Source organism: Spermophilus citellus (genome assembly GCF_964194105.1).
Source record: "Spermophilus citellus genome assembly, chromosome: 10".
Classification (NCBI taxonomy): Eukaryota; Metazoa; Chordata; class Mammalia; order Rodentia; family Sciuridae; genus Spermophilus; species Spermophilus citellus.
The window spans coordinates 94,360,263-94,372,076 of NC_138197.1; the positions used below are offsets into that span (position 1 = coordinate 94,360,263).

Below are 11,814 nucleotides of genomic sequence, written 5' to 3' on the forward strand. Positions count from 1 at the left end.
TGGTTTAACACTTCCTCAGACTTGATAACTGAAGTATTTGATTTCAGAGGCCTTGATTTTCTGCTTATGAGCTGTTTACTCTTAAAATAAAACAAAATTGTAAGAAGGGATAATCAGGGAGAGAGAATGCACTGAAAAACTGGCATTTATTTTCCTCAAAACCATATGCTGGGACATGATTATGTTTAAAAACTAACCAACGACATCAGACTTTGGATTTAATGAAAAATTACAATAGTCACGTTCCAAAAATGTATATATAAAAAAACTTAAAAGTTACTCCTAAACTCATGCTTAGGCAAAACCTGCCTGATTAGGTACAATGTACACATAGCACTTTCTAGCACAAAATTTTTCAAAATACACAAGAATATATTTATAAAGAATATTATTATATGAAACTCAGAAATATTATTTCTCACACATAGGACAACTAATGCCCTAATATCTCAAAATCCTTTACAAAAGGAGATAGTTTTATAAATTCTAATTCAGGGGGTTTTGGTTCTTTTTTTAATGTTACTTTTTTTTCTTCTTTTTCTTTTCATCTGCTTCCACCTTAAGCTTAACTTCTTCAGCTGTAAGAGCTCCCAGTTTCTTGTTCTTTGCTTTCTTAACCTTCTCCTTGATGGCAGCCACATCAATTTTAGTTTCAGTAGATGCTACAAAAATTAAAAAGAAAATGTATGCAATTCTATACAAATTAAAACAATATGTTTTAGATAATAATTTCAGATCACTATTTTAATAACCAAAAGGTTAGGTTATAAAATATACAACATGTTGCTAAAGTTAGAAATTTCTTCAAATCATAGTCTCTAAATATGCACTAGTGAGAGTTCATAGGAAAATGGCATGACAGTGTAAACAATTTGTACCAATTACTGAATTTAATTAATCTTTTTTTCCCTAAATCTTGAGATTATTTACATTCTTTTCCTTATTTTGGAACATTACTCATTAATATATCAATTTTCCATCTTACACACTGAAATAATTTAAAGTTACATTTTATAAAAAATATTACACGTAGCTTTTCCAGCTTCAATAATTTTAATAAGCAAATCATGAAGCTACAGGTCAAAATCTACTTCATCTAGGACCATAACAAAAACTTCAAGCTTGACCTGGGGATATAGCTCAGTTAGTAGAGTGCCTGCCTCACCTGCACAAGGCCCTGTGTTCAATCCCCAGCACACCTCCTACCCCCCCAAAAAAACCTTCAGGCTTTCCAATATTATTATTAATGACTAGTATTAACAAGCTTTCTGTAAAAAAAGACAATAGCTCCAGAGTATCTGGAGGTCTTCCTAACAACACAAAAGCATCTAATCAATGCCAAAAACATGAACAAAATAAAGGCAACAATGAAAAAAATGCATCTGTTTACATTTACACACAGTATTTAAGAACATAAAAGAATCCCAAAATAAAATGTCACCATATGTACAGCCTAGTCACTTGAGATGCACAGAGATTTAAAGCCTCCATTACATACTCCACTACAAAGCAGCTACATTCTTAGTTAACACAGGCTGAGGTTAACTAGCTACTAGATATCCAAAGTACTTAATTGACAGATTGCACAAACTGAAAATAAATTAACAGGTTATGTACGTGTTGCTAGGAAATGGCATGACAGTTTAAACAATGTGCACTGACAGTTTTGGAGGGCTACTTTAGAATGAGGCTAGAAAATCTCCTGTCATTACTTTGTTTAGTAATAAGTACTCAACGTTAACAACATAGAAACAAATCTTAAGCCACAGATCATTATAAAGAGAAAAAACAGTTTCACTGAAAGCCCTCTTTGAATCATGATAGCAAAATTTACATTACTTCTATTCTTATATAATATACAAAGATTACTCTGGGTTTTTATCTTTCCCAAGCGTGGGTCAGAGAATGGGGAAGAACTGGTACTCTGGATACTCTAAAAATATGCATTAGCTGCTTCTGAATTATAAATTATCTCATTCGCTTCTTGTCCTTAGACTTGATAATTAAGGAAATGCTAAGACAACTGATAAAAGATATGATTATTTCTTTACTTATTAACACGACAGACTCAGATAAATTCACTATGGATTTATTTTTCATAGACAATGGATTTTTTACATCAAAAAGTGAAAAATGAGCATTACCTTCCTTAGGTTTCACAACTGTTTTTTCTTTAGGTGGAATAAACGCTTTGTTTCTTTCCTCTTGTCTCTTACTGAGAGCTTCTGCTTGTTTAGCCTATGTTATTAAAAGTACATTTGTAAAATAAAGTTTAGTTTTAAGAATTCAGAATCTATGAATGTTGTTACTAACATTATCAGCAAGACATAAAGAGTCTTACCTTGATTGCTTCCATTTTTTGTCGCTTCTTTTGATTCGCTTTCAAAAAGTATTCACCACTAGCCAATTCTTTATCAATCTATTGAAAACAATATTGATAATTATGTTGGAAATAATGTAGATGAGGACAGCAGAATAAAATAGACTTTATTATTGCTGTTTGTATATACGTGACTACATGAACAATGTAATTCTGCAACCTGGACACTCAGAAAAATGAGAAATTATACCCCATCTGATTCAAATGTACGATATGTCAAGATCATTGAACTGTCATGTGTAACTAATTAAAACAAATAAAAAAATAAATACATTAAAAAAAAAAAAGAAATAATGTAGATGAAAAGTAATTTCCTAAGAAAGTCACAACATCTTTAGGGTAACAGTGGAGTCAATACTCTCTCTCTTCATAAAGGTAGCAACATGAACTAGACTGGGGGTAGAGGTAGAAAAAGGAAAGATAGGTCTTATCTGGGCTCTGTGTACATACATTTACATAAACATTACACTGAACCCTGTTAATATGTATAGTTAATACATGTTAATTTAAAAAAAAGTAAAAAGAGATTTGCAGAGGTAAGGAAGAAAGAACAGCCAATTAGTACAAAACAGGTCATAAGAAGTATGGCAGGTGCTATGGAAGCAAGGTTTTATCGATTGGCTCCACTATGCTCTTCTCAGCTATCATTTTCCTTCTGATCTCACTTTGTTCTCCGTGAGCTACCATTTCCATTGTTTTTTCACCATGATCACTACTCCTTTTTCCCTTTGGCCTCTTATCACACTTTCCCTGAAAAACTCAAATAAGGAGGAGAAAAGATGATAGAAAAGGAAGAGTTTATATCCTGAGCAGAAAACAACTAGTAGAGATGAATTATTTTTAAGACATATGCAAAGGAGAGAATACGTAAGCAATACCAGAGATATAGATGAAATTCACACAGATGGAAATAATTAATGCAGATGAGGAAAAGAATTACAGAGAAGAGTTAAGTTGAAGGAGTTTTTCCTGATGGCCTCAAATATTTCAGAAAAGTCAAGGAGTGAGAAGGTGTTGACAGAATTAAGACAAGAGCTGCCAGATAATACTGAGGATGTAAGGATGGAAATATGAATCTCTAGTAGATTTAATTCACAGACAGGATTTTCTCCAGTTTCATATGGTAGTGCATTATGGGAAAGTTTGGGGACTTAATCCAAGTCTTAGAAAGTATGACAGAAGGGAAAAGTGGCACAAGGGGCTGGGGTTGAGGCTCAGTGGTAGAGCGCTTGCCTAGCATGCGAGAGGTAGTGGGTTCGATTCTCAGTACCACATACAAATAAATAAAATAAAGATTCATCAACAACTAAAAAATATTAAAAAAAAAAAAAGAAAAGTGGCATGAAAGAAAACAAAGAGAAAAGAAAATAACTCAGAAAAAGAATGAATATTGAAATTTATGATTTCTAAAATCATACAGAACAGGGTCAAAAAAGAATATTGCTGAAGCAAAGTAGAGATACTATGGGCTAAATCTCTGAATTTTTAAAAATCTATAGAACATTTTCATTGGCTACAGAGACACAACTGACAAAAAAACATCTTGATGCAGTTCACTCACAATGTAAAGGCCCCACTCCCCAACTCCATGCATTTAGCTCAAAATGTGCCTTTTTACACTTTAGCTTCTTCTACCTCTCCAAACAACATGCACTCTCTCTCCCTCCCTGCGCCTAAACTACCCTAAATAAAATTTCCAACAAAATAAGATTAGTTCTTCCTTTATATACTAAAGTTCAACATTTAATACTAACCTGACTTTCTGGCTGTGGTGGTGGAAATGGTGTGTATGCTTTCTTAACAGTTTTCTTCTTCGGTTCCTTGCGCTTATTCACATTTTTGTGTTTGAAGTGTGGCAAGAATCTTTCCCAACTTTGTGATCGTAATTCAGAATCTTTTGCCAATTCCCGTTTAATCATTAAGGTCTTCAGTCATACACATAAAATAAAATTTAATTTCAAAATTGATACATTTATTTAAACTATAATAAATATTGCTTCTACAAATACAATTTTAAAAGGAACAGTTCCTAATCTCTTTAGTAGAATTAACCAATTGCACTAATAAAAAGATATGTCATCATAAATATGTATAATCAGTTAAGCATCAGAAAATCATTAGAAATTTACATTAAGAAACAGGGAATTGTTAAGAGATAAAAATGATACTTGGTTTTTCAGTGAGTATTCCAATAAAACCTCTATAATTCAACTTAATTATAGCAGATAGGATTCTTAATTAGCTGATGTTCCCTGTAAGCAGGAAACTTTTAATAGTCATTAAGAGGGAAAGGAAAAAAAATGTCTTGATGATTAGACAAAAGTCAATACTATTCTCACATTCACCCCACTCCATTTGAATTTTATACACATTGGAATATTAAGAGAAAGCCAACCAAGCATCAGATGCACAACTAGCTTTCTATCTGTAATATTCCAATGTAACTCAAAATATCTTTAACCTAATCTAAGTGACTTTTTTAGCTTTATCAAATTTAAGTGAATTGCTCAATAAATAACCATAATAACAGAGCTCATCATACTATTATATTTCCAAGTATAATCACAAACTTTTTACACACAGGGATGTAATAGATCTTTCTGAGGGACTACAATTTGTTCAATTCTAAAGGTTTTAATGTAATCTAAGATATTCCAGTTTCAATAGAAATAGGCAAAATTTTGAAAGATCACATCTTTAAATATAATACATGTGATCATAATTCAAGAAAACTGAATTGATTATGATCTACGATAAATTCTATGAAACTTATTTTCATTATATCAGAGCTATAAAATAAATTATAGTATTCTCTTCAATAATTTTTACACTGGAGATCTAAGCCCCAAAGGAGGACTAGGGGAATTGAATGGGCTGAATTCTACCTCTAATTCACTCAAATTAGCTGTATTATCAGATTTGTATATTAGACTCATAAAAAATTTAATTTCAAGAAAAGTTTCTGTAGTTAAGAGTAGTTTACAATCACTGGTAGAGTGATATGCAATGAACACTCACTTTAATGTTATAAATGGGATGAATATTCTTCATAGTATCTAGAACTACTTTTCGAACCTGAAATTTGCAAAGAAAAATAAATTAGACTCTTAGAATATTTTAATAAACCAGATAGAAGAGGAGTTAACATATTGCACGGCAGCCTATAAATCAAGGAATGATCACCAAATTGAAGATAATTCCTTTAACTGTTCTGAATGGCTTCTAAATATTTCATAATAGCAGTCAACCTCCCTTGGTTACAATGTTTCTCTATTAGTGCTGAAATATGGTACTTGGAACCAATACAACAACCTCCTGGAGCTGTGTGATTTAAGGAGAAAAGAATTGGAAATAAGAGTCTGAAAATGAGTGTTCAAGTACTGAAACTGCTACTTTATTTAAGAAAGTAACTTGACTTTCCTGTTCCAGCTTTGTGACAGTAACAAAATGAGCTAACAGAAACAGCATTTGCTGTAGGTTTTCTCATAACATTTGGCAAATTAAAGTTTCAGGAAAATATTTAATATACTTACTAAAATTCAAACAAAAAAAGATTTTTTTTTTTTTTTTTGGTACTGGGGATTGGACTCAGGGGCACTTGACCACTGAGCCACATACTCAACTCTATTTTTTTTTTTTTTTTGTATTTTGTTTAGAGACAGGGTCTCACTGAGTGGCTTAGCAGCCTTGCTTTTGCTCAGGCTGGCTTTGAACTTGCATTCCTACTAACTCAGGCCTCCCAAGTCACTGGGAATACAGGTGTGCACCCTGTACACGGCAAAAATGTATTCTTGGAAGAAAAATATTTTCAGAATCTGATCTTTACTGGCTGTACACATTATTGCAAGTAATGTCTGCTCAATTCTCCAATCACTTGAACATATGTAAATATACTACACTTCTCACATTATAGACTAAGATCTTAAATACCCATTTAAATTTTATAGTAAGAAGAGTGATGGTGCACAGGCCTATTTCAGAAATAGATGTCTCCATAGTCATCAAAGGTTGGCCAAAATATGTTATGGGTGATGATTCCCTTACAAAGTATTTACTAACGAGCAAACAAAACACATTCTAAAAATATAATTCTAAAATGTATTATCCAATAAATTATAATCAAATCATTTCATTTGTTCTCTAATGATTACTTGAAGATAATAGTTCTTACCTCTTTTAAGCCACTAAAAGGTCCAATGGCTGAAACTGTATTTCCCTGAACCATAATGTAACAGTTTGTTAGGAGTTCCAATGCCTATATTGAAAGAACAGTTAAGTTAAATTCAATACAATGAAAAATTAAAAGAAACTCAAGTTTTCCACTGATAAAAAGTACCTTTAATGTAGATCCTTTTGGACCAATAAGCCGTTGTCTTCTTTTTACAAATCTTTCCTTATTTCTTACTAAAGAACCTATTTTAATGATATCACACGCGATATCATCCTGAAGAATTCGTACTGCCTTTTGGAAAAATAAAAATACATCAGTATGCTTCACAATTACTTATTTTTACAATTACTCATTAGCCTAATAATTATAATCTAAACAAACATGAAAACACAATTGTGAAAGGATGCAGGAAAAGGGGGAGGGAAGAAGGGAGGCAGGAAAGATACATTATAGGTTGTCTAACGTTGATATAAGTAAATCTAATTCTAAACTCACCTGTTCAAATGAAACACTCCTTGCCAACAGTTTTATTAGGTCTCTGGCCCTAATGATGATATATGGGTCAAAAGTCTTCTTTGTAGTACAAACAGTCATACTGCCCTCGATCAGGTCCAGGGTTGCTTTAACATGCTTCAAAGAGAAAAGACCAAACAAACAGTTGTCTAAAAATGAATTCAAGTTTAAATAATTAAATAGCCTGTACTAACCAAGCTATTAACTTCTATGCCATTAAGCCATCTCTCAAATTCTATCAACTCCCTCCCTAAAGAAGCTGGGTAGTTAAATATAAGTAATGAATACTTGATTAATTTCATATTTCACAAAATATAACAAATCAAAGCTATTGAACCATTTATACTTGGCTTTAGAATACTTCACCTAGAATAAAAATGTAACAGTGTATAGCTTCACTATCCTGGACCCAGCTCCAATCTAGTTTCCTTCCAAAATATTTTCAAGATAACTCTCAATGGCAAGAACTAGACTTCGACCACACAAATAAAATGCAATTATCTGACTTGTGGAGCATAATCTGAAGACTAATTCAATGGAGTAAGTGGTGAACGATTCAACATAAGGTTGGGTATCTATGAATTTACAAGGAAAAAAAAAAAAGAAGAAGAAGAAGACCAAGTTTAATTTCAGACATAGATAGCTGTAAAACAGCCTGGAGCTGGACTGGCTACCTTCACAATGGGGTACGATCAATTCCAGCGCAGTCCCACAGTGAGAAATACATTTTATATCACAATCTAGTACCCATATAAACACACACATGTAAAATTGAACCATAAGCTTCATAAAACAATACTTATCATATGTGATACATTCTTTTTTTAAGGCTCATTATAGTCACTTTGACCTCTCAAATTACTAATGTGTTTCAATCTTCAATTTAAAAAACAAAAAACCAAATACACTTCTCTAGCGACAAGGCCACAGAAACAGAATAGTAGATAGTTGGCCACATCTACAGCTTTTATTGAAAATGAAAATTAAGCAATTAGGAACATGACTCAGTTCAGAACGAACAGGGATATGGTAACTATCATAGCCTAGAATAGGCATTCTGAAATTTGGACTTTATAAGTTTTTGACAGTTCATAAAACCTCTAAAATACTAATGGTATGTGACTTTTTCAAAGTAATTTTATTACTCACTAAAGTAAAAATAAACTATACGAATAAAATTTACCTAGACTGTTTAAACTACCAAAGAAACCAAAATAACTAGCTACGTGGCACCTTTAAAAAAAAATCCATGAGCACACATTTACTTAATTTGGCATATGTGAGAGCAAAATCTCAATGAAATGTATAAAATATGCTTACATGTTCATTCAAGGCTTTCTGCACCAAAGGCCAACACTCTTTCAAGTAAGCCTCTCTATATTTGGGAAACAAAGTTGCAAAACTGCTCTCTTCCAAGAGTCCCCTGGGATTGTCCTCTTTAGAAAAAGCTGGCTCCTTCCAACCATCAGGAACAGTGAGGAGCTCCGATTCATCTACAAGCAAGAAAAAATTTACAGGTCACATTTTAAAGTTCTTTAGGGCACTCTGTTAACATTATATATACACACTAACAAGGTTCCCAATACTCTTTTTGTATTACTTCTTCCCTGCTTTTTATATTATTTAACAAAGAACATGCCTCCTCACTATCAAACACTGTGTAAAATTATCACCATACATTGCAGTTACCTCATAAGACAGTTCTTTAAGGGAAGGGAGTCTCCTCCTTGTTCCATACTCAACAGCACATGCCGAGCAGATAGTAGGTACTCTAGAGACCATATTGTATTACACTACGACAGTGCTGAAGATTTAAATATAATTTTGTTTATATCACTATTTTAAATATTAACCTTTCTTTCCTGGAGTGGAACTTGAGAGAGTGAGAGAGAGAGAGTGTGTGTGTGTGTGCGCGCGTGTGTATGCGCGCACACAACATCTTAAAGCTAAAAGCTCATTCTGGGGTATAATGTCAGTTAAAAATTACCTGAATAGGATTTTAGGTTTTTCCAAAGAGCTTTCAGTGCCCCATTTCTATATGGCTTTCATAGCAAATATGCCAGACATGAAGGATCAGTATTATTATTCCCATTTTATAGAAAAAGACACTCAGTCTTGCTTAAGGGAAAATAAAGCTGACTCAGTCTAGGTCTTCTTTCACTAAAAGAAAATATGTTTTAAGGGCCAAAACATTATCTCCTGAATCACTTATTGGAGCTCCTAATCCTGGATTTTAGGAGCCCCTTAAATCCAATAGCTACTCTCTAATATCATTCTACTCAAAGGCATGATCCACCACTTGTAACATCATCAAAAACTGGAAGTTTTTTAGACATGAAATTCTTGAACCCTACACCAGATCTACTGAATCAGAATCTCTTTTGAGAGGCCCAGGAATCTGTGTTTTAACAATATTATCAGGAGATTCTTTAGCACCCTAAAGTTTGAAAAGCAGGTCTTTAGCCCATGTTATAGATCCAGGTCAAGTAAACTTGCTATCTTCTTCTTTTAGACACATTCACTTTGCTACTTCTGGTTCAAATTAAAGAGAATTAGGTAATCCTCATATATCATTCATCCCCCAATATCCTGAATTTTTTTTTCAAATTCTACTTAAAATGCATCTTTAAAGTCCCTATCCAATTTCTATAGCTATGAATTGATAAGAAAAGCCATCCACTCCAATCCTGAAACAAAAAAAGCAAAAGAAATTAAAAAAGGGGATTCATAATAAAGGAAATATAAATAGCTCAGAAACATATAAAGCAATGTCAAACTCATCTGTAATCAGAGATATTCAAAGTAAAACAACAACCTGTTATCATGTCATCCCTATCAAGATAACAAATTCAAAATTCAGATATCATAGTTCAGTATGGATTTAGAGTGATGAGAACTCTCTTCCACTGCTATTGGGAATCACAATTGGCACAATCCTTGAGGAAGTGTTAGCATTACTTACACATACCCTGCACTTGAAGAATTCCAACCCTAAGTGCATAGAGAAACCCTTAAGCATGTTAACAGAAAACATCCACAAAGAGTAAAGGTGTCACCCTGGTTGAATAATCAAAATAAAGCCAAGCCGGGGTAAAACAGAAGAATACATACAAGTCACTTTCATTCATGTAAAACTGAAAGAGGCAAAATTAAACTATTTTGCTGAACAGGCAATAAAGAGTATAAAGAAAGGTAACAGAATGCTTAACACCATTCAGAATGATTATTGCAGGTTCCCAGAAAGGACAATATGATTTGACACATGCATGTAGAGAGCTTCTGGGATATGGTAACCTTATTTACTCATAGTCTCAGCGCTAGTCCCCCAAGTGCTGACTTTGCTCTTCATATACAGTCTCTGCTATGTACGTTACATACTTATATAAAAATACAGCAACAATTGACAACTCTTTAATATCTTCCCAATGCATTTTGAATGAGAGTTCAAGCTTTATACCACTTCTTACAACATTGGTTGAGCAGCTCCCCAGCTATTTCTATAGTCTCTTTCATTCATAATGAAGGTAGATATGATAAACGAGACTACAATGCAAGATTGCAATTTAAAAACAAGGCGGTCTAAAGTCTAAGAGTTATATCGTCTAATAGTTTGGCCATCTGACAAAAAGGAATAATGATAAATGTTCCAAAATTTATTTGCAGAAAAAAATGGAATTAAGGGCATGCCATATAGCTCCTTCCCCATATTAATTACTATCTCTTGCACTCTTTCAATATTAGCGTTCCGTATATAAAGATTACCGATCCCACCAGATCTTAGTCCTCTGTCAATGACTTGCAGCCACCAGCGCGCTGTAAATTTCCACAGCGCCCTCCGCAATTTTTAAATCCTCATTCTTTTAGAGGAAACGGATTCCACAATAGTTTCACTGGGATTGGTGCTGTGGTGGGGGTAGACTTGGCAAAAAGAATGAGCTGGAAACATGAGGCCAGAATACCGGTCAGTTATTCCTGCAGGCGCAGTCAACTCCGGCACCATTAGCAATAATACGTACAGACACTTAACTTCATAAACAGGCTACAGATGGCTTTATACGTCCAGACACAGAGAAAGAAAAAAAATCGCAATTCAATATCCACAAAACCAAGACTTCACTTTTCATACAACCTCACCTTTGCTCTCCGGCTTTGACTTCTGGTTGCGAAATTCACTTTTCCCAGCTGCTGGAACGGGACCGATCGGCAAAGAAGACGCCATTTTCCAATTGCTTCCGGTGGTACCGGAAATGAAGCTGTTCTTAAATCCTACCGTCTAAAATAACTGCACACAAAATAAGTTCCGCAGGACTCGGATGTAGAGATTTGCGCAGCCTCCGCACAAACTACACTTCTCCCAGAGCGCACTGCGACCGCGGCGTTTCGGTGAATGCTGGGAATTGTAGTTTGAGCGTGAGCAACTTGTAACCAATCTTATCCCTAGTTTTCTAGGACTTCGTAGTCTAACCCGGACAGAACTGGGTACTGCAGAATTTGACCACAGAGTGCAATGGGACTATCGTAAATGTCATCCATACATTTGATAAATATTTATATGATCGCCAAATATAAGCTAGGTGTTGGTGGGACGTACACATAAGAGAATATGAGGTATTCCATGACAAAAGTGATGGTACTGTTGTTTATTGTGAGACTACTGTATTTTATATTGAGAACTTTATTTGCATTAATCAAAACAAAGACAAAGTTAAGACAAACAGAACTCTGTAATATCGATGAATTTGCAGCAGGT

At 33.8% G+C, this 11,814-nt stretch overlaps 1 protein-coding gene across 1 annotated transcript; it reads right to left on the bottom strand.

Moving 5' to 3' along the window:
• Positions 1-127: 127 nt before the first annotated feature.
• Positions 128-11,342, bottom strand: KRR1 (KRR1 small subunit processome component homolog). The gene is made up of 10 exons (XM_081312023.1): positions 11,199-11,342; positions 8,385-8,557; positions 7,047-7,181; positions 6,717-6,842; positions 6,552-6,635; positions 5,399-5,455; positions 4,135-4,305; positions 2,342-2,419; positions 2,145-2,238; positions 128-662 (listed from the first exon to the last, which is right to left on the bottom strand). Exons 1-10 carry the CDS (start codon positions 11,281-11,283, stop codon positions 520-522), a joined length of 1,146 nt encoding a protein of 381 aa, XP_081168149.1. The 5' UTR covers positions 11,284-11,342; the 3' UTR covers positions 128-519.
• Between the last annotated feature and the right edge of the window lie 472 nt (positions 11,343-11,814).